The sequence below is a fragment of the Hylobates moloch genome, unplaced genomic scaffold (genome assembly GCF_009828535.3).
Source record: "Hylobates moloch isolate HMO894 unplaced genomic scaffold, HMol_V3 SCAFFOLD_6, whole genome shotgun sequence".
Taxonomy (NCBI): Eukaryota; Metazoa; Chordata; class Mammalia; order Primates; family Hylobatidae; genus Hylobates; species Hylobates moloch.
In genome coordinates this window covers 91,380,225-91,402,542 of record NW_026652281.1, presented here as the reverse complement: position 1 = coordinate 91,402,542, position 22,318 = coordinate 91,380,225, and the positions used below count along the sequence as shown (strand labels likewise).

General features: G+C 43.7%; 1 protein-coding gene across 1 annotated transcript in view; it reads left to right on the top strand.

Moving 5' to 3' along the window:
- CES5A (carboxylesterase 5A) overlaps positions 1-22,014 on the top strand; it is a 110,371-nt gene extending 88,357 nt beyond the window's left edge. The window contains 10 exon segments of the mRNA XM_032157372.2: positions 2,173-2,326; positions 4,806-4,910; positions 6,721-6,825; positions 8,532-8,672; positions 11,781-11,849; positions 15,179-15,200; positions 15,203-15,325; positions 18,451-18,600; positions 21,397-21,469; positions 21,555-22,014. Coding sequence (XP_032013263.2) covers positions 2,173-2,326; positions 4,806-4,910; positions 6,721-6,825; positions 8,532-8,672; positions 11,781-11,849; positions 15,179-15,200; positions 15,203-15,325; positions 18,451-18,600; positions 21,397-21,469; positions 21,555-21,786 — 1,174 coding nt within the window. The 3' untranslated portion in view covers positions 21,787-22,014.
- Positions 22,015-22,318: the final 304 nt, after the last annotated feature.

Below are 22,318 nucleotides of genomic sequence, written 5' to 3'. Positions count from 1 at the left end.
AGGAGAGTCTGACGGGGTGCCCTGACCAGAGTAATTAAACTTCTAGCTGCTCTATATATTAGGATTCTGCATAAGATTCCTTTGGTAGAAGAGCTTTCAATAATTGTTTGTCGTATCTGGTTTTGATCATCGGTAGATGAAGCTACAGCAGGAGATGGATGCAGGAAGGCAAGGACAGGCCTGATAGGGAAAGGCCTTGATTGCCAGGCCATACATGGAGTTTGGGCTTTGTCCAATACAGACTGAGGGAACAGGAGTACCTTTCTAAGAGCAGTGTACCAGGAACCTCACTCTGGAGCAGAGTGGAGGCTGAGCCAGGGGTGCCCAGCTACAGATAGGGAGCCCCACTGGGAGGCACTGTCTTGATGAAGGCCATGGGGTCATTCAACCACAAAAGCAATAGCTAACATGTATATAACATGTGTATATGACATGTTTATTGTCTGCCTGGCACTGTCAATCTTCACAATCAGGTGGAGTGGGCACTATCATTATCCCCATTTTAGACATGAGAACCATTGAGGCAAAGCAGGTTAAGTGACTTGCCCAAGGTCACCCAGATAATAAGTGGCCAGGCTGTGAATCCTGTGCTCAAGAATGAGATAGTAACCACTAAGGTATAATGCTTCTCAGGATAAACAGAGATGGAGAAATGGGGACCAGGGTGGGAGCCACAGTAGAATGGAGGTAAAATTGGCAGGGCTTCACTCTTGAGCAGGGGCCTGGGAGAGAGAAGGTGGAGTCAGAGCCAGCTCAGTGGTCATAGACAGTGGAGGGGACCCAGGGGAAGGAGCAGTCTGGGGAACTGGAAAATGGAAGGGAGTAGAATGTGCCCCAGGATGACGTGCACATATAGTGTCCTGCATGCATCTTTCGGTCTAGATATTTCTTTGGTTCTATGGCATTTCCACTTGTTTCATTTGTTCTTCCATTAATCCCATCCTGGGAAACATGCAATTGTGCAGGGGCAGCAGCATGGGGGCGTGGGATCCCAAAACTGCAGCTTTCTAGCTCTTGGGCAAGGGGGTTTAATCTCTCTGTACCTGAATTAAAGAGTTGATGTATCTGTTGGTCTCCTGACAGCAGGCTCACAGGTTTAGTGGAAGGGGGTTGGCATGAGCTGCTGCTGTGGAGAAAAGCAGCCTCTGCCCAAACACTTCCCAGCAGAGAGGGAGCACAGGGTTGGGGGATAAACATTGCAGTCTCTCTCTAGCCCACCCTCATGGCACACAGCTGAGGCCTGGGTGATGTCATTCCTAGAGGTCAGCTTTTGAGGGGCAGGGCAGAGAAGGGTGGAGAAGACCCAAAGAAGCAAAGAGAGAAAAACCAGCACCACCTACCTCATAGGTGTGAGGGTTGTAGGAGTATTACCTTAAAGCCCTTAGAACAGTGTCTGGTACATGCTGCAGCTGCTGTTATTGTTTTTTGTTTGTTTGTTTATTTTTTTTTTTTTATTTTTTTTGAGACAGAGTCTCGCTATGCTGCCCAGGCTGGAGTACAGTGGCACGATCTCGGCTCACTGCAAGCTCCGCCTCCTGGGGTCATGCCATTCTCCTGCCTCAGCCTCCCGAATAACTGGGACTACAGGCGCCCACCACCATGTCCAGCTAATTTTTTTGTATTTTGTTTTTTTAGTAGAGACGGAGTTTCACCATATTAGTCAGGATGGTCTCAATCTCCTGACCTCATGATCTGCCCACCTCGGCCTCCCAAAGTGCTGGGATTACAGGCATGAGCCACCGTGCCTGGCCTGTTATTGTTATTATGACTACTGTTAATTTAGTTTCATGGAAAATTCTGTGCTCAGGAAACCCTTGCTTTCTAGTACAGACCAACTCTCAGGAATGGATTCATAGATTCCAGACAAGCCTGGGTAACATAGGATTCATGGATTGCGATTCATGGATTCTGAGGAACCTGTGAATACTTGAAATTGCACCTACAATATTGTATGTGCATTTTTCTTGGGTGCATAGCTTTCATCAAATTCTCAAAGAAATCCAAATCTCAGCAAAGTGTGAGAACTGAGCCCGGTTTCCCCAGCTCCTCCAGGCCTCTAACTCTCAGTCCCCTCCCCACTGACACCTGCCCACAGCCTCTGCTGAGAACTTCCAGGGCTGTGGGAAACACACTAGGCTGACTGAGAATTCTCACCCTGCCTCTTGTCCTCAGCACATGGGATCAGCATGCTCCAGGGAACTGGGCCTTCAAGGACCAGGTGGCTGCTCTGTCCTGGGTCCAGAAGAACATCGAGTTCTTCGGTGGAGACCCCAGCTCTGTGACCATCTTTGGCGAGTCTGCGGGAGCCATAAGTGTTTCTAGTCTTGTGAGTTCTCTGCTTTGTGATTTGAATGAATTTCAGTGCGGGAGGTTCCAAAAATGACGATGAGTCACTAACGTTTGATTGGTGTCTTCATGTTGAACAAACACTTTAATACACATTGTCTTTTTCAAGCCTGACAACACATTATGAGTTAGGGGCTCAGTCTCATTTCATGGACAAGACAGCCATCACTGGGAAAGTTTAAATAAATCACCTAAGGTCACATAGTGAGTAATAATTTGAGGAAAAATCCCTTATATTTGTAGGGGAGAAACCCTAGTATTCAATTACCAGAGTGGTAATTACTTGTTTAATAGGAAACTCAGCTAAGGCATGAAATGCCAAAAGATGCATATAAATATTTTATTTTAATTTAAACCATAAAATCTATATTTCCTCACCAACAGTTGGATACAGGGCCTTATGGTTGCAGAGTTGGTCTGCTGACTCGAGTTCCAACATGGATTATCTTGCATAAGCCACCTGCAAAATTCGCTGTCCTCAAATCGCAGTTTCAGTTTCTTTACAGTGGCACAAACTTAAAGATGCCTGCAAAGCAGTCTGACTTTAGCGCATTTGGGATTTTTATGCTTTTCCTGCAAATATTTTACTTCTTTCTTGTCCATACACAATTTGACAGCAATATATATATAGACATGTATATCTATATATCTATATCTATATCTATATATCTGTATAGCACATATATATATATACACATTCACACACATATATGGTTTTTTGTTTTGTTTTGAGATGGAGTTTTGCTCTTGTTGCCCAGGCTGGAGTGCAATGGTGCAATCTCGGCTCACCACAACCTCCACCTCCCGGGTTCAACTGATTCTCCTGCCTCAGCCTCCTGAGTAGCTGGGATTACAGGCATGTGCCACCATGCCCAGTTAATTTTGTATTTTTAGTAGAGATGGGTTTTCTCCATGTTGGTCAGGCTGGTCTTGAACTCCCAACTTCAGGTGATCCACCCGCCTTGGCTTCCCAAAGTGCTGGGATTACAGGCGTGAGCCACCGTGCCCAGTGACAGCAACATATTTTTTTGAGACAAGGTCTCACTCTGTTGCCCAGGATGGCAAGCAGTGGGGCGATCATAGTTCATTGCAGCCCAAACTCCTGGTCACAAGCAATCATCCTGCCTCAGCCTCCCAAGGAGTTAGGACTACAGGCATGCGCCACCACGCCCAGCTAATTTTTGTTTTTTGAGATGGGGTCTAGCTATATTGCCCAGGATGGTCTTGAACTTCTGGGCTCAAGTGATCCTCTTGCTTTGGCTTCCCAAAATGCTGGGATTACAGGCATGAGCCACTATGCCTGGCCCGACAGCAATATTTTTTAGCCATCCTTTATCAATAATTTTTTTTCCAGACATAATTTGATTTTCTTTGTACACATACAGTTCATTTGTTCTCATGATATTTCATTGATTATGTAATTACAATAACAAGTGAAATTGACAAAACAGGTTTGGAAGCAAACACACTTGATTCTTGGCAAGTAACTGGTGAGAAGAAAAATGTACAGAGGTGTTAGAAAATGGTCCATTTGCTCAGAATGGTCAGCATTTCCTTGGCATCAGTTGGCAGGTTAATTGCAGAAATCAGTAACATGGTGGTGAGTTAAGAGAGCTTCTGCTGAATAGCACTTGACAATATATGTGGTCTTTTTACATCTTCAAAATTACCTTCTAAGGTGGATTATATTAACCTAACTTTTCATATATTATAACAACGATTATTTCATGAGCAAAATTTGACCAGACTCTCTTTGAAAAGTTCTATGTTTATTACTTCCCCTGCTCCTCACAACAGTTTTGTGATATGGGCTCAATTTTATTCCAGTTTTACAGGGGAATGAACTGATACTTAGAAATATTAAGCAACTTGGCTGGGTGCGGTGGCTCCCACCTGTAATCCTAGCACTTTGTGAGGCCGAGGTGAGTGGTCAGGAGATTGAGACTATCCTGGCCAACATGGTGAAACCCTGTCTCTACTAAACATACCAAAATTAGCTGGGCGTGGTGGCACGCACCTGTAATCTCAGCTACTCTGGAGGCTGAGGCAGGAGGATCATTTGAACCTGGGAGTCAGAGGTTGCAGTGAGCTGAGATCACGCCACTGCACTCCAGCCTGGCCACAGAGCGAGACTCCATCTCAAGAAACAAACAAACAAAAGAAATAAAGAAATATTAAGCAACTTGTCCGAGGTTACCTAGGTAGGAAGTGAAGGAGCTAGAAATCACATGCCTGAACATTTGACATCAAAGTCCATGAAGAACCAGACGCTCAGAGAGGTTAAGTAACTTGCCCAAACGTTCACAGCTAGTCCTTTAACCCACAAACCAGGGCTTTTTTCCCCTCTAAGCTTAGAGCTTTTAAGGAGGCTTCCTGGGAAGGTTTCTTTGAAGAGGGATGAATGGTATGTGTGTCGGTGGGGAGTAACCTTTCTTGGGTCTTCTGTGTTCTCTCTCCAGATACTGTCTCCCATGGCCAAAGGCTTATTCCACAAAGCCATCATGGAGAGTGGGGTGGCCATCATCCCTTACCTGAAGGCTCATGATTATGAGAAGAGTGAGGATGTACGTATACTGTTAACACCTTGCCAGCTTCCTCTCCTCAGTTAGCAGAGAATGTGGTCAGGCACCTTCTCCCCATGTGTTTGGCTTTCCTTAGTGACCATGCCCAAGGAACCTCATGCTGGCCAAAGGTGAACTTTTTCCTCCATAAAAGGTCTGCTTCAACAGGAAATGGGTCTAACTACACAATGCCACACCACTGGTGTGCACAAGTGTGTGTGTATGTGCATTATGGTTCTTAAGTCTTACCCTTTATTCTTTGCTTGTGATAGATAACTTAGTCCCCTGTATCCTATACAGTTCTTCTGTGCCTATGCTATTCTACTGGGAATGAATACCCAGGGCATTTTGTTAAGAAAGATTCAGAGGCTGTTTCCAGCTCAGTGGGAAATAATGCTGTGACTGATTAATGTTGTCTGGCATGGGATTATAAGGGGCACCTATCTCACGATATTTGTCATCTGTCTCTTGTCTTAATTATCTACTAGATAGTGAGGCCCTAGAGACAAGGATCTCTCTGTCCTTCAGGCCCCCAGCATAATACCTGGTATATATCAGGCAGCCATAAATGTTCTGGATGAATGAGTTAATGAATGAGCTGTTTCATTCAATGCATATTAATTAAGCACTGGGCTGTGGAGTCATCTCTTGAGTATTAATCATTTTTGTGGTAAATTTTCTTAAACATCTTACAGAAAGTAACAGTATATGCCAAGAGCAGAAACACAGAGTCATAAAATTGTAAAAAAAAAAATACCCTCAATACACAGAAATATTGATTTTGGTAACATTCTCCATAAAGCTATTTTCAGTTTGGGCATACATTTATTCATTTGACACACATCACTGAGTGCCCACTATTTTCCCTGCTCTGTTAGAACTTTGGGATTTATCAGTGGAGAAAGCACTTCCTAAATTTGAGGGCAATATAATCTTTTTATCACCTATCCATAGATAGCATTAAATCCTGGAATCCATGGTTAGGTTTGGGAAGTGGTCCCGCAATTGTACCAGACTACACACGCTTGCACGTTTTCCCAGGGAGAGGGTCTGTAACTTTGATTGGATTCTCAGAGTATCCATGACTCACAGAAGATTAAGAACCACCACTTTCAGGGAGTGAGTTCTACAAATACGGAGGTTCAGTGACAAGGAAAGCAGATGTTCAGCAATGGGCCAGGCATGGAAGGTGGGGAACATTGAGCTTATAGGAGATTGGATGAGGAAGGGATTTCTGGGGGCTGAAATGCCCTGAAAGGACATCGTGAGGGAAGGAGCTGGGCCTTAAAGAATGAGAAGGGTCTGTATAGAGGCAGGGAAAAAGACAGGTAGGACATTCCAGGCTGTGAGTGGGCCTGGGGCTTGGGTAGGGCTGACAAGCTGAGAATCTGATCTGGAGTCCTGCCTCTACTGACAGTGAAGGAGCTTCCAAAGCTGCTCCTCGGCACCTCAAGGTTGGGCTTCTAGATTCCAGAGGGGCAAAGTACCACTGCATCCAAGCTCACAGGACTGATCTCTTTGTGACCAGGAATCTTGATTCCATTCCACGGCCACAGACTGACAAACTCCCATCTCCAGTTGTGGTGTTTACTAAAGATGACAAGGAGAGCCAGGCAAGAGACTGAGGGTGATGCAGTGGGAAACTGTCCACATGTGCACCTTCCATTATAGGGGCATGGGTCTAGGCAGTGGTAGCAGGATGGACTCATATATGGAGGGCCAGCCTGTGGCTGATTGGAGGGCATTTTCAAGCTTTTGTTTTCCTAGATGCTTTCAATATCATGCTCTAACTCGGTCCTTCTCTACAAAATAGCTGCAGGTGGTTGCACATTTCTGTGGTGACAATGTGTCAGACTCTGAGGCCCTGCTGAGGTGCCTGAGGAGAAAATCCTCCAAGGAGCTGCTGACCCACAGCCAGGTGAGGACAGAGGAGGCAGTTTTGGGGGCAGGCTTGCCCTTCGAATGGAGAGATGAACAAATCCTACCCCTCTGTTATTTATTTGAATTTGGAACCTAGAAAAGAGGATGATTGGGGTACTTGGTAACAGCAGTAAAAAAAATAAGTAGGGTTATAGAACCCTTGTAGGTAATTTAAGAAAATTGTTAAGGCAGGGGTGCAACTTAGCCTGGAGAAGATTCAGCAAAGTACAAGGCTTGTCTCTAAGTCCCTGAAAGCATCTCACTGGAGAGAAGGACCACACTTGTTATGCATGCTTCCAGAAGCTGAAGTCAAAATCAAGGCTGGAATTTCTATTAGAAAGTCATTTTAGTTTTGTGTAATTGAAAACTTTTCAGTTGTCTGGAAAAGGACTGGGCTCCTTTAGAAGGTGGTGAGATGCACACCTCTCCAGGTATTCAAGGAAAATCTAGCTGACCGCTGACAAACCTTCAGTCAGTGACAGTTAATTGGACCGGGTGATCTTTTATGTCCCTTCCAATCTTGAGAGCCTTTGATGACAGTCTTTGAACGGACAAGATCATTATCTTTCAGATTTCAACATTTGCTAGTTATGTGGTGTGTACTGAATGTCCACTCTGAGCCATGCTAGACTCAGGGAAATGGATAATAAGTCCTGGACCTGATGTTGTGTCGAACTCTTTCATGTGCTCTTTTCTACCCAAATCTCAAAACAGAAACCTAAAGAAATCATGATTAGGGCTGAGTGTTGCTTTCTGAGACCCAAAAAATATCCAGGCATGTCCAAGGCACTGTGTCTCAGGGAGACACCTACAGTATCCTACAACCCCTACAGTCCTGACCACTCCATCTCCCACAATTTTTCCCTTTGCATTTGGCCAGTTGAACATGCAACTCAAACTTGAACATGCATCAGGATCACCTGGAGGACCGGCTACAAGAAGATTCCTGGGCTACATCCCCACCCCAGAGTTTCTTATTGAGGAGGCTGAAGTGGGACTGAGAATGTGCATTTCTAACAAGTTCCCAGATGATGCTGATGCTGCTGGTATAGGAACCACACTTTGAGAATCTCTGGGCTAGGCTGTATTAGTCGCTTCTCATGCTGCTAATAAAGACATACCTGAGGCTGGGTAATTTATAAAGGAAAGAAGTTTAATAAACTCAGAGTTCCACATGGCTGGGGAGGCCTCACAATCATGGTAGAGGGTGAAGGAAGAGCAAAGGCACATCTTACATGGCGGTGGGCAAAAAAAAAGCTTGTGCAGGGGAGCTCCCCTTTATAAAACCATCAGATCTCATGAGATTTATTCACTATCATGCAAATAACATGGCAAAGATCTGCCCCCTACCTCTCACTAGGTCCCTGCCACAACATGTGGGAATTATGGGAGCTATAATTTGAGATTTGGGTGGGGACACAGCCAAACCATATCACAGGCCACTGTTTTTCTTGGTAGATATTATTATTATTCCCATTTAACAGATGAGAACATAAGGCACAGACAAGTTTAGCCCCCTTGCTCAAGTACATGGCAGAGCTGCCAGGGACTGATATATTGAGCTGGGCCCATAGTGTTTGTTTTTACTTTTTAAGTGCATTTAAGCCAGTGCTAGACTAGGTTGGCTTTGCTTGGCCAGGATTTGGGACAGCAGATTTTATGAATAGAAATAGCTGATGATTTTTTTTTTCTTCCTTATTACAGAAAACAAAGTCTTTCACTCAAGTGGTTGATGGTGCTTTCTTTCCTAATGAGCCTCTAGATCTATTGTCTCAGAAAGCATTTAAAGCAATTCCTTCCATCATCGGAGTCAATAACCATGAGTGTGGCTTCCTGCTGCCTATGGTAAGAATTCTGGCTGTCCATACTGCCACTCCCTCAAACCGTGACATAGCTCTTGGCTTTAACAGCTGGGCATTTCCACAGAAGACATCAGGTATTGTAAGTGCTGGAGCCCACCAGCCAAGCACACAGTGATCACCTTTCCTCTCTCTGAAAGAGGGCAAGTGAGGACCAGGCCAGTCACAGCAAGTGTCTGCCTTGCTTCTCATGTGATGAGATTTAGGGTGGAAGAAACAACTATATAAAAAGGAAAGAGGGGATGGGTCCATTTGGTCTTTGTTCAAACAATATTATAAATGATCGTTTCCAAAAAATGCAGTTACCACTAAAGAGCTGACATTCAGATAGGTTTGAAAAACTTCAGTCCTTTAAATTTTTCAAGTCCCGCCTTGGTTCTGGCATTTTGACATCCTAGAATACTAAGGTTGTATAAGTTGCAAAATTGTTAAATCATTTTATTTATTCAACAAGTATGTACTGACCATTTATTAGAGGCTTATAAAAACTGAGCATACAAGCTTTCTGGGAGCTTACACTCTGGTGGGGAGAGACAGATGAGACACAAAGTTGAGAAGATGATTTCAGAGAGTGATAGACGCTATGAATAACACAAGTGGGGAGAGAAGGTATCTTTAGGGAGGATAACAGGTGGTCAGGAAAGGCTCTTCTAGGGAGAGATTGTTGAGCTGAGGCCCAGGTGCTGGGAAAGACCCATGATTTTTTGATTCTGTGGCATAGGAAGACTCTCTTCTTTGGAAATAAACTTTTCATCTGTCCTCAGAAGAGTGGAGACTTCAAATTCCTAATACTGTTGAAGCTCATTTATATAGATTGACCTCCTTATTTTAAGTTGGAGGAAATAGGGTTAAGAAATAAAGAGGTATGTCAAATTACAAAGCTAGTTGTTGGCTGTCTAGAACCAGAGTCCCAAGTTCATTGAGTTGTGAAAGCATGTTCTGCCATTATTAATTTGACCTCCAGGGCAATGTTTTGAAGTGGGACTAGGGATTTTTGTCCTCATGTTGCAGATGAGGCCACTGAATCACAGTTCATGGCTTAAGTAAGGCCTTTCAGTGGTTTCTGGGTGTGTGTTAGAAAGAAGAAGGCAGGTACTAGTGATGACAATCACCACTGTAACTACTGTAACCAGTTCCCCAGTGCCTTCCAGTGACAAGCACAGGCCATCCAAGCAACAACGTGAAAACAGACATGATTTTCCCTATTTTAAAGAAACTGAGGCTCAGAGCAGCTAAAGTGGATTTCTAACATTTCCCAGCTAGTAAGGAGACAGGGGTGTATAATTTTTATGCATTTAGGCTCTGCCTTTTTAATTTAATTTTTGAGTTGGAGTCTCGCTCTGTTGCCGAGGCTGGAGAGCAGTGGTGCGATCTTGGCTCACTGCAACCTCCACCTCCTGGGTTCAAGTGATTCTCCTGGCTCAGCCTATTGAGTAGCTGGGATTACAGGCACCCGTCACCATGCCAAGCTAATTTCTTTTTTGTATTTTTAGTAGAGACGGGGTTTCACCATGTTGGCCAGGCTGGTTTCCAACTCCTGACCTCAGGTGATCCACCCGCTTTGGCCTCCCAAAGTGCTGGGAATACAGGCATGGGCTGGTGCCCAGCCTAGGCTCTCCCTTTAAATACCGAGTTCTCTGCTTACCTGCTGTGTGATATTAGGGGAGTTGCCCACCCTCTCTGAGCTTCCATTCCTTCATCTGTGAAATAGGGCTAATCTTAGCACCTGCTTCACAGTTCTACATCAAACAGCCTGGCATATAGTCAGTGCTCAGTAAATGCTAGATATTGGAGTTATTCAAGTGACAGAATTTGCAGAGCTCAAAAGCCTGTGTGGGTGCTGAAATTCCATGTGAATTTGCAGTTAAACCCATTGCTAGCTGTTAGAGACCACAGGAAATCCCCAAGAAACAAATCCCAGCTCCTTCATGTATAGAGAAGGTTTTTAGTAGTTAAAATATACTTGTGGGTAATTTAAATGACTCTGAGGATTCCCTGAGATTCCAGGAGACAGGTATGGCCCTAGTATTAATTTAAGTATTGGCCCTAGTGAATCATTACCCCAAGATTTTCAGCAGAAAACATACCAAGAAAATTCCTTTGTCAAGTGGATAGCGTTTCTGCCTCCTCACGTTTTAAAGCTGTAATTTTGCCAGGAAGTGGTAATTTAACAAATAATCACATGAAGCGCTTACTATATACCAAGTACCATTGTAAGAGCTTTACAAATATCAACTCACTAAGTTCTTATCACCACCCTCATGGGAGGTACTTGTTGCAAACTCCATCTTACAGATGAGGAGCCTGAGGCAGGAAGAGTTGAGTCCCTTGCCGAGTTGTCAGCTGGTGAGGGCAGTGCAGGAAGCCTGTGTTTTCAGTCACCAGCCTCACCACCACTGCCTGACCTCCCACTGTGGCTTCTCTTCTTTGTGGCCCCACTCACAAAGGTCTTTAGAAGGAGAACAACAAACGCTAGTTTGGAAATTTTCTGGCTTCTCTTTGAACTTGGTGTCAAAGCCAAGTTGGGGCCTCTTAGGCAGTCAGGGCTGCCATAATAAAATACCATAGACTGGGAGGCTTAAACCACAGACATTCATGTTCTCACAGTTCTAGGGGCTGGAAGTCCGAGATCAAGGTGCTAATACCGCTTTGTGTGTCTAAACTTTCTTTTCTCATAAGGACATCAGCCAGATTGGATTAGGACCCACTCTAACAGCTGCATTTTAACATAATCACCCCTTTAAAAGTACTATCTCCAAATACTCGCATTCTGAATTGCAGGGGGTTAAGGCTTCAATGTGTGAATTTTGAGGGGGCCACAGTTAAGCCCATAATGGGAGCCTTCCCACAAGGTGGCCACTCGGGCCCCACAAAGCTGTGGGTGGAATGACAAGGAACAGCTGCCTTTTATCAAAAGTGAGAAGAAATTAACTATCTGACAAGCACACCGAGGCCACTTCCACACATGGCTGCTTGGGCTTGAGGACTCCTTATCCAGCTTCCCCTGTGAATGTCAGCTGCCCAGGCCCTTGGGGAGATGGGTTTACCTTCTGATGACCAGATGGCTTACAGAGGGCACTGCTTCTCTCCACAGAAGGAGGCTCCTGAGATCCTCAGTGGCTCCAACAAGTCCCTTGCCCTCCATCTGATACAAAACATCCTGGTGAGTAGCTTGGGAGACTGCAGTACTCCAGAGACACATGCACTTAACAGATAGCCCTGGGTCACACTCAGCAGGAGAAGCCAAGGGCACAGACACTCCTCACTCACTCAGTCATTCAATAGACCTTTACTAAGCATAGGTGTATTAGTCCACTCTTGCACTGCTATTAAGAAATACCTGAGCCTGGGTAATTTATAAAGAAAAGAGGCTTAATTGGCTCATAGTGCTGCAGGCTGTACAGGAAGCATGATGCTGGCATCTGCTCAGCTTCTCAGGAGGCCTCAGGAAACTTACAATCATGGTGGAAGGTGAAGGGGAAGAAGGCATGTCTTACAGGGCCAGGGCAGGAGGAAGAGAGAGAGGGAGGAGGTGCCACACACTTTTAAACAACCAAATCTCATGAGAACTCTATCATGAGAACAGCACCAAAGGGATGGTGCTAACCATTCATGAGAAACCACTCCTACGATCCAATCACCTCCCATCAGGCCCCGCTTCCAACATTAGGGATTACAGTTCAACATGTGATTTGGTGGGGGACACAGGTAGAAACTATATCAATAGGCACACAAACCCAATCCACAATCCCCAACCTGGAAGAGCTCCAAAAACCCAGAGGCTTTTTGTAACCCACCCAGCAGCCGAACCGGACCTTGACTGATTTGTGTCTATCAGTCATTTTTGTTCCCATACATTTATTCATTTTATTTATTCCACTATTCAGATGTTTCTCTGTGGATGCATTAATGTGGGTGTTGGGGTGTTTCCCCCACCCTGAGCCTGTGTCATAACATGTGGCATAGGTGCTACATTATCTACCTACAGTCTGAAAAGCTCTGAATGCTGAAACAAACATGAGACTGGGGACCTGTATTCACTACACGTGAGCCAGGCATCAGGCCGGGTTCTGCAAGACTGGTCATTTACTCATTCATTCACTCATTTATTGTTCCATCACTAATTCATTCATTCACTGCACAAACTTAGCAGTATCTGGTCTTACTCTAGACACTAGGATATAGAGATGGATTGTTTTCCTTCCTTTCTTTTCTCCTTTTTCCATCTTCCTCTTTTTCCATAAACGTTTATTCGGTGTGGACTCAGTGCCAATGTTCATTTTGTTCACTTGTCCATGGAACACATGTTTAGTGAGAGTCCACATGCCCCTGCACTTCCCTGGGCACTGGGGTGCAATGTGGGGTGGACAGAGATGACAAGACACTTCAATACAATACACACAAAGCACAGGAATGTCCAAGGCCTTGTGGTGCCCACAGAAGGGGACAGGTGGCTCTCTTGGGGGGAAGGGTTTGGAGGATTAATGGAGCTTGTCTGGTGATGGAAGGGGTGGGTGGAGAAACTGGGAAGAACCAAGAGGACCAACTGGGAGCAGAGGGGTGTGAAGAGATCAGCTGAGGGTTGGCTGCAGCAGGAGAGAATGCTTTCCGCTGTTGTAAGCTATGTAATGAGCATAGACTTCATCCTAAAGACGGAGAACAGAAGGAAGAAGCCCTCTGAAACTGGGCATGGTGGCTCACATCTGCAATCCCAGCACTTTGGGAGGCCAAGGCAGGAGGATTGCTTGAGCCTAGAAGTTCAAGAACAGCCTGGGTAACACAGGGAGACCTTGTCTCTACAAAAAAATAAAAAAATTAGCCAGGGCTGGTGGTGTGCATTTGTGGTGCTGGCTACTTGGGAGGTCAAGCAGGATTGTTGAGCCTGGGAATTTGAAGCTGTGGGATCTCGCCACTGCACTCTAGCCTGGGTAACAGAGCGAGAGACTCTGTCTCAAAAAAAAAAAAAAAAAGAAGAAGGGAAACAGAAAGAAACACTACAGGCAGATATCCCTCAGGCCCGCTTGGTGGAGGGATGTTTGATGAGTTGCAGCTCTCTGATGATGAATTGGGACTAAGGTTTGAGAGATATTGATGATATAAGTTATACAGTAGAATTCTCAGGTGGATTGGAGATGGCCTCATGGAGAAGATGCTCATTGATCTGAGCCTTAGGGGAGGGGAACAACTGAGCAGAAGGACATTTCAAGTAGAGTGGGAAGTAGGTTGTGCGGGAAAGTGCAAGAGGAATGGAAGGGCATGTGTTTCTCCTAGGCACGGTAGCATGCTAGGGGCTGCTTTTTAAACAGTAAGTAGTTCTCTGATGCAGAAGTCATAGCCTTACCCCAGAACCCTAGGATTTTGCACGCTGACTGTCCTATGGGGACTCACCTGAGACTCCACACAGCATCTATACCCATCCTGGACACCTCCAGAACCATGGAGTCTGCTGGTTATATGGCCAAAGAGGCCAGGCCCTTACACCATAGACTGGACATACTGCAGAGGCCTCCATTGCTCTGGGCTGATTAAAAACCACCAGCCTCCTGAGGACCCAATAAATGAGTCTGAGCAGTATTCCCCAATGTGGTGTACACTTCCTCACCTCCAAATTCCAAAGAAACCCATCAAGGGCTGCTGTCTTAGTGGTAGGGGTTTGAGCTGCAACACCTTTCCAGCATTTCCTAGAGCACCAGATCCCTGAATCTTCATGGAATTTACCATGCACTCTCTGCCATTAGTGCCTAGGGAAAGTTGAGAGGGAGAAGCCTGGGAGGCAGGCTGGTGCCAGGTCAGAGAAGCATCAAATGTCTTATTAAGGCACTCAGCAATGGGGCCCGGGGGAACCAACAGGACCAAAGAACTGCTCTGGGCCAAGCGGCATACTTTTCTCTTCACATCTCATATAATCCTCCACATCCCTACAGAGGAGGAAACTGAGGCTCCAAGAGACCAACTAGCTTAGGTAAGATAATAGCTAAGGGCTGGAGGCAGCACTGGTACCAGGAGCAGGGCTGGTTTCATGGATGTTCTGCCTGTGTAGTCACAGAGGACCTTGTTGCTCAGAAGAGTCCTACATTTGGTTTAATGCTCAGCTGTTACCATCTTGAAATTCTTAATGATTTTTTGAACAAGGAGTTTATGTTTTTACTTTGCACTGAGCTCCACAGATGATGCAGCCAGTTCTGCCCAGGAGTGACTCATTCTGAGACACGAGAGAGAGGCCTGTGGTCAGGAGCATGGGATTTGGATGCAAATAGACTTGTGAAAGAATCATGGTTCTTCCAGTTGGACCCAACTACTTCACCTCTCTAAGCCTCAGTTTCTTAATCTGTGAAACGGGTCTAGTTTTGATACTTGCATCATAGGGTTGCTGTGTGGGTTAAAGGAAGCAATGTGGGTAAAGCATTCAGAATCATACCTGCACAGGTGAGTGTTTAACATGTTGGCCATTGTGGTTGACCTGGATCTCCTAGGACTACAATTTTTTTACAGCACATCCCGCCTCAGTATTTGCACTTGTGGCTAATGAATACTTCCATGACAAGCACTCCCTGACTGAAATCCGAGACAGTCTTCTGGACTTGCTTGGAGATGTGCTCTTTGTGGTGCCTGCACTGATCACAGCTCGATATCACAGAGGTGAGTCTCTGAGCACCCCGCTCCAGGACCACAGCCCAGTGATGCTGGTGGCCACGGAAATCCACGTTGTCTACTGACCGGCTGCCTTCTCTGCCTCTGTTCCCTCATGGAGAGGGCGTTCCCAGGTGTGTCTGGATGGAAACATGCCATGGGGACCTGTGTCATTCACCTGCCTTTCAGAGTTTGGGAATGTTGATCAGTTGTTTCTGTTTCTTCCCCTTCTTCAGGACCATGTAGAAAATTTTCATCTCCCTATAATTTTCTGGGCGCTGTCCCCAAGGATTTTTTCTTTCTAGAAATGTCTTCCCCAACATCCTAGCCATACGTAGTAATGGAACAAACATTATAGCTATAAGGAGTAATGGAACTCCTAAAGTAATAGACTTTAAATCAACTATTTTAAATGCAGCCAAATACTCCGTAACATTAGATTCCACATTCTTCTCAAGTGCACATACAACATCCTCCAGAATAAACCATATGTTAGGTCACCAAACACATCCCAGTAAATGTAAAAGGATGGAAATCATGCAGAGGGAATGAAATTAGAAATCAGTAACAAAAGGAAATCTGGAAGATTCATAAATATTTATAAATGAAATGGCATACTCTTTTTTACATTTTGAAAATTGTAGTTAAATATGCTTAATAAAAAATTTACCATTTTAACCATTTTAAGTGTATAGTTCAATGGTATTAAGTACATTCATATTGTTGTACAACCATCACTGCTATACATCTTCAGAACGTTTTTATCATCCCAAACTGAAAATCAGTACCTATTAAAAATAACTCTCCATCCCTCCTTCCCCCAGACCCCAATAACCACCATTCTACTTTCTGTCTCTATGACTGACTTTTTAGTTACTTTAGTGACTTTAGTTACTCAATGTAAATTGAATCATTCAATATTTGTCCTTTTGTCTGGCTTATTTCACGTAGCATAAGATCTCAGGATTCCTATATGCTGTACTATACATCAGAATTTCCTCCTTTTTTAAGGCGGAACATTAATGGAACATTAAGGAATAATGTTCCATTGTATGTATATATCACATTTTGTTTATCCATTTATTCATTAATGGACATTTGTGTTGTTTCCACCATCTGGCTATTGTGCAAGGAACAATTGGCTATTGGCTACAATCGGCTATTGGCTATAATGCTGCAACGAACATAGTTGTAGAAATAGCTGTTCAAGTCCCTGTTTTCAGTTATTTGGGGTATATGCCAGAGGCAGAATTGCTGGATCATATGTAATTCTATGTTTAATTTTTTCAAAGAACTGTCATGTTGTTCTCCACTGTGTCTACACCATTTTACATTCCTACCAGCAGTGCACAAGTGTTGCAATTTCTCGACATCTTGACCAACATTTGTTATTTTCTGTTGTTGTTTTTTAAATAATGACTATTCTAATGGGTTTGAAGTAGTATCTCATTATGGTTTTCATTTCCATTTTCCTAATTATTAGAGATGTTGAGCATCTTTTCATGTGCTTATTGGACATTTGTATGTATGTTTTTGGAGAAATGTCTATTTAAGACCCTTGCCCATTTTTGAATTGAGTTGTTTTTTGTTGCTGAGTTTTAAGAGTTCCTTATATATTGTGGAAATTAATCCCTTATGAGATATATGACTTGCAAATATTTTCTCCCATTCTGTGGGTTGCCGGGTTGCCTTCTTACTCTGTTGATAATGTACAAAAGTTGCACTGTAGTTTTTAATTTTGATGAAATATAATTCATCCACTTTTTTGTTGATTGTGCTTTTGGTGTCATATATAAGAATCCACTGCCAAATTCAAGGGTATGGAAATTTACCACTATATTTTCTTATAAGAGGTTTACAGTTTTAGTTTTACATTTAGGTCTTTGATCCATTTTGAGTTAGTTTTTCTATATAGTATGAGGGAAGAATATACCTTTATTCTTTTGCATGTGTCATATACTAGGGTGGCTATAATTTTTTTTAAAAAGAAAAGGAATAAGAACAAGTGTGAAGGATATAGAGAAACCAAAACTTTCATACACTGCTGTTGGAGACATAAAACTGTGCAGCCACTGTGGAAAACAGTTGTGGCTGTTCCTCAAAAAGTTAAACATAGAGTTTCCATATAACCTAGCAAATCCAGTCCTAGGGATATACTCAAGATAATTGAAAACTGATGTTCAAACAAAACTTGTATATGAATGTTCATAGCACCCTTGTTCATTATAGGCCAAAATGGTAAAAACCCAAATGTTCATAAACTGATGAATCAATAAACAAAATTCAGTATATACTTAATGATGGATTATCATTTTGCCATAAAAAGAAATGAAATACGGATGGATGCTACAACACAGATGAGCCTTGTAAACATTTTGCTAAGTGAAAGAAGTCAGGCACAAAGGGCCACATGTTGTATGATCCCATTTATACGAAATGTTCAGATTAGGCAAAGCCATAGACACAGAAAGTAGAATTGAGTTTTCCAGAGGCTGAGAAGTGGGGCCAAGGGGGAGTGGCTGCTAAATGGGTCTGAGGTTTCTGTTTGGGGTGATGAAAATGTTCTGGACCTAAATAGTGGTGATAGCTGCACAACATCCTAAATGTACTAAAAACCGCTGAATTACACACTTTAAAATGGTTAAAGTGGCAGATTTCACTTATATCCACTTTGCCTTAAAAATATTGTTAAGAAAATGAGAAGGCAGACCACAGACTGGAAGAAAATATTCATAGTACAATTATTTGACAAGATAATCATATCCAGAATAGAAGAACCCTTACAGTTCAGTAATGAAAAGAAAGTATTTTCCAATAATGGGTAAAAGACTTGAACTTTGAGAGAAAGTCCCAACAAAGTAGATCTTGGCTGAATATAGAGGACTTTTCTTGAGAAGTAGAACTACTGCCTTCTCAGACATGAGCTCTTCATCACTAGGGATATGAGCACTGCTGTAGCAGGAAATTCCAGCCTCAAATGAGGAAGGGGGTAGTGAGGCTGGCTTACGTAGCCTCTTGTCTCTGAGCTATCCCACCCCTGGGTCTATACATCCAAGACTTGATAGGTGGGGACACAGAGCCAGCCCCCTGCTCCACGCTGCATGCATGCCTGACCTTCCCTGACCTTTTGTCAGATGCTGGTGCACCTGTCTACTTTTATGAGTTTCGGCACCGGCCTCAGTGCTTTGAAGACACGAAGCCAGCTTTTGTCAAAGCCGACCACGGTGATGAAGTCCGCTTTGTGTTCGGTGGTGCCTTCCTGAAGGGTGACATTGTTATGTTCGGTAAGGAACTGGCCACTCCCCGCAGTTCACATGAAGCCCCCGCTTACCCCACCACTATGCAAGAGCCTGGAGGACTTCGGGGTTGGCATTTAATCACCTCTGTGGTTTACAGGTGGACACAACCTTTCTCTGGAAAATGCCCTCACTTCCATTTTTGGAAGCCAAGATGAAAAAGTGCCATGACAGTTGCTTGATTAGGGCTTCTCTTTGTACTGAAACCTACAGGTGTGGCCACTTCAGGGCACTCAAGCAATCTAAATAATGTTTTAAAAAAATGTACTAGAACCATTTTCTTCCTTTTCTTTGACCACTGGTCTTACCCTCCTTCCCCTTTCCAGAAATCCCATGAGGCCACAACCTAAAGCTTTAAGAGGCAAGGACCATGTTTTTCATAATTCCAGCTCAAAGTGCTCTGCACCCAGACGAGCTTATGTAAATACTTGTGAACTGTTACTTGTGATGTTAGCTCATTTATTCTTAAATTTATGACATATTTGGTGCCTAAAATGAACCAATCAGATGAGGTTATCAATGGAAGAAAATTACAGGGAAAATTACACACAGGAGCTATCACTAAAATATTTAGTTACAAACATTACACAATGCAGGCTCTTAACTTACTCACACTGGCCTCTTGACAAAGAGGACAGAACATTCCGTATAGAGTGTATTTGTGCACTATGGTTTATTCATTATTTCAGTTTTTCATCCTCACAACACAGATAATAAAGAACTTCCTCCTAGGTTGCCACAAGGATTAAATAAAATAAGCCCCATAAAGTAAGAGTGAATACCTAATAAATGTCACTGTTATTTCTCAGCAACCATTCCTGAGCCCATACTATGTAACGGCACATGGACTCCCTAAACTGCAAAAAGTCAACAACATATGTATCAAAAGGTTAAATTCCTTGATGTCTAAAGAGCTCCTAAAATTAATAAGAAAAGAATAACCTAATTGAAAACAGGGTAACAGATACAAACAGTTCATGGAAAAGAAAACACAAGTGGCTTCTAAACATATGAACATCCACTCAACCTCCCTCATAACAAGAAAACTGCAGACCATCCTTAGCAAGGAATTATTTTTCATCAATCAAGGTTGAAAAAAACAAAACACTTAAAATAATGTATTAAAGCAGGTGCGAGAAACAATTTTATACATTAATAGAGAAGTCTATCAACATTTAAAATGCATGTAAGGCTGGGCATGGTGGCTCACATCTGTAATCCCTGCACTTTGGGAGTCTGAGGCGGGAAGATTGCTCGAGTCCAGGAGTTCCAGACCAGTTTGGGCAACACAGTAAGACCCCCTCTCTACAAAATAATAATAATAATAATAATAATAATAATAAACAAAATTAGCCAAGCATGGTGGCACACACCTGTAGTCCCAGCTACTCAGGAGGCTAAGGTGGGAGGATCACTTGAGCCTGAGTTCGAGGCTGCAGTGAGCTGTGATCATGGCCCTGAGCTCCAGTCTGGGCAACAGAGTGAGACTCCTGTCTCAAAAATTGTTTTTATTTTTATAAAATAAAAAAAAAATGCATGTAGTCTTAGCCAGGTGTGGTGGCTCATGCCTATAATGCCATCACTTTGGGAGGCTGAGGCAGGAAGAATTGCTTGAACCCAGGAGTTGGAAGATGCAGTGAGCTATGATCGTGCCACTGCACTCCAGCCTGGGTGACAGTGAGACCCCATCTTTATAAAAATAAATAACATAGATTAAAATGCATGTAGTTTTTAGCCTGGCAATTCTACTTCTAGAGTTTTTGTGTAATTATACTTCCACGTGCAAAAGTATATATGCACACTAAAATATTGCTTTTACCAGAAAAGATTGGAAATATGACAATACTTTATATATTTATATATAATTGCATATAAATATGTTTTTATATATTACATGCTCATAGAACAACAAATGGCAGTCTGATAAGTGACAAGTCCTATATATGAAATCAATTTTAATAAAAACAGCAATATGTAGAATACGTGTCCAGTCTCCTGCCAGATGTGTAGAAAGGTGTCCACTTACACCCTGGTACCTGCAGAGCCTGTCTTTGGGAAAGTGCCTCTGAGGCTCGTCACTGGGTGTCTGCAGGGAAGAGATGAAAGGGAAACATTTTCATTGGATATTAGATGCTCTTTCTGCATTTTGGATTTTCTATTTTTTAAATAAATAAATACAAAAATTAATTGTAAAAATGTGTGTGGGAGGAGAGAGGCAGAGGGAGAGAGAGTAGGAAAAGAGAGAGGAAAGAGAGAGAGAAGCAAGAGAGAGAGAAGACAGGGAGAGAAGGAACAGAGAGAGGGAAGAAAGAGAGAAGCGAGAGAGAGGGAGAGAGAAGGAAGAGAGAGAGGGAAGGAAGACAGAGGGGAGAGGGAGAAGAAAAAGAGGGAAGAGAGATGGAAGACAGAGATAGGGAGAGAGAAGGAAGAGAGGATGGAGAGAAGGAAGAGAGACAGAGGAGAAAACAGAAAGAGACAGAGAGAGGGAGCAAGCTGGTCTGTGTCCCCAGGGAACCTGCAGCCTCATGGGACTGGCTGCAGGAACAGGGGGTGGACAGGGAAGATGTGTGTTCAGCTTCCACCATTCGGAAGCCACAGTTCCTTGGACAGGTCCCCGTTGCTCTGAGCATCAGTATCTGCATGTATAAAATGGGTACAGTGACTCGGTAGGCTTGTAAATTTCCAGTGGGAGGAGGGGTGTGAAAGGGATTCATCAAATACAAGGCACCCGGGGCTTCCCGACCCTCACCCAGAGCAGCAACATTTTGTGATTATCTCCTTCAGAAGGAGCCGTGGAGGAGGAGAAGTTACTGAGCCGGAAGATGATGAAATACTGGGCTACCTTTGCTCGAACCGGGTAAGTAAACCTCCCGGTCTCCCCCATGCCAAGGCCTGGGGTGTGAGGAGGAAAATCTCACCCCTGTTTCTGCTCTCCCTTCCAGGAATCCTAATGGGGACGACCTGTTTCTGTGGCCAGCCTATAATCTGACCGAGCAGTACCTGCAGCTGGACTTGAACATGAGCTTTGGACAGAGACTCAAAGAACCGCGGGTGGAGTTTTGGACCAGCACCATCCCCCTGATCCTGTCTGCCTCCGACACGCTCCAGAGTCCTCTTTCTTCCTTAACTTTCCTCTCTCTCCTCCAGCCTTTCTTTTTCTCTTGTGCTCCTTGAGAAGTTATCGTTCTGTGATTTTGCTTTCCCTTTTCCTCCTACAATTTCTCCCGCAATCATTAGCTTCTTTCTGAGCTCAGCTGCTTTCTATGGGGATCTTCGCAGAACAAGCTGCTTTCGCTGATATTTTATAGACTTAAGAATGATCCTTACGGAATTCTTTTCAACATCAAAAAGTGCAATTTGTCTTGGAAGGCAACAAGATTTCTTCAATAAATTTGGAGGAGGGCTGGCCTATTAGTTGTCATAATAATGGTTTTGTAACTCATATGAAATAAAATCAGAATGTAAAATATGTATACGGGGGCAGAATTTAATTCTGTGCTGATAATTCTCCCCCTGCCCCCAGCACCCACTTTCTGTCAGAGAAGGTGTCTGTGTATGTTACCCAAAATGCAAGTGCCCCAATCCCAACCCACAGGGGCTTCAGCCACAAGCCAAGTATGGATGTCTTGGACATCACGAGTTTGAGCTTGGTCTCTTCTCTGGCTCAGAGAGATGTGTGGGTGATGGGGTATGCACAGCCATGGAA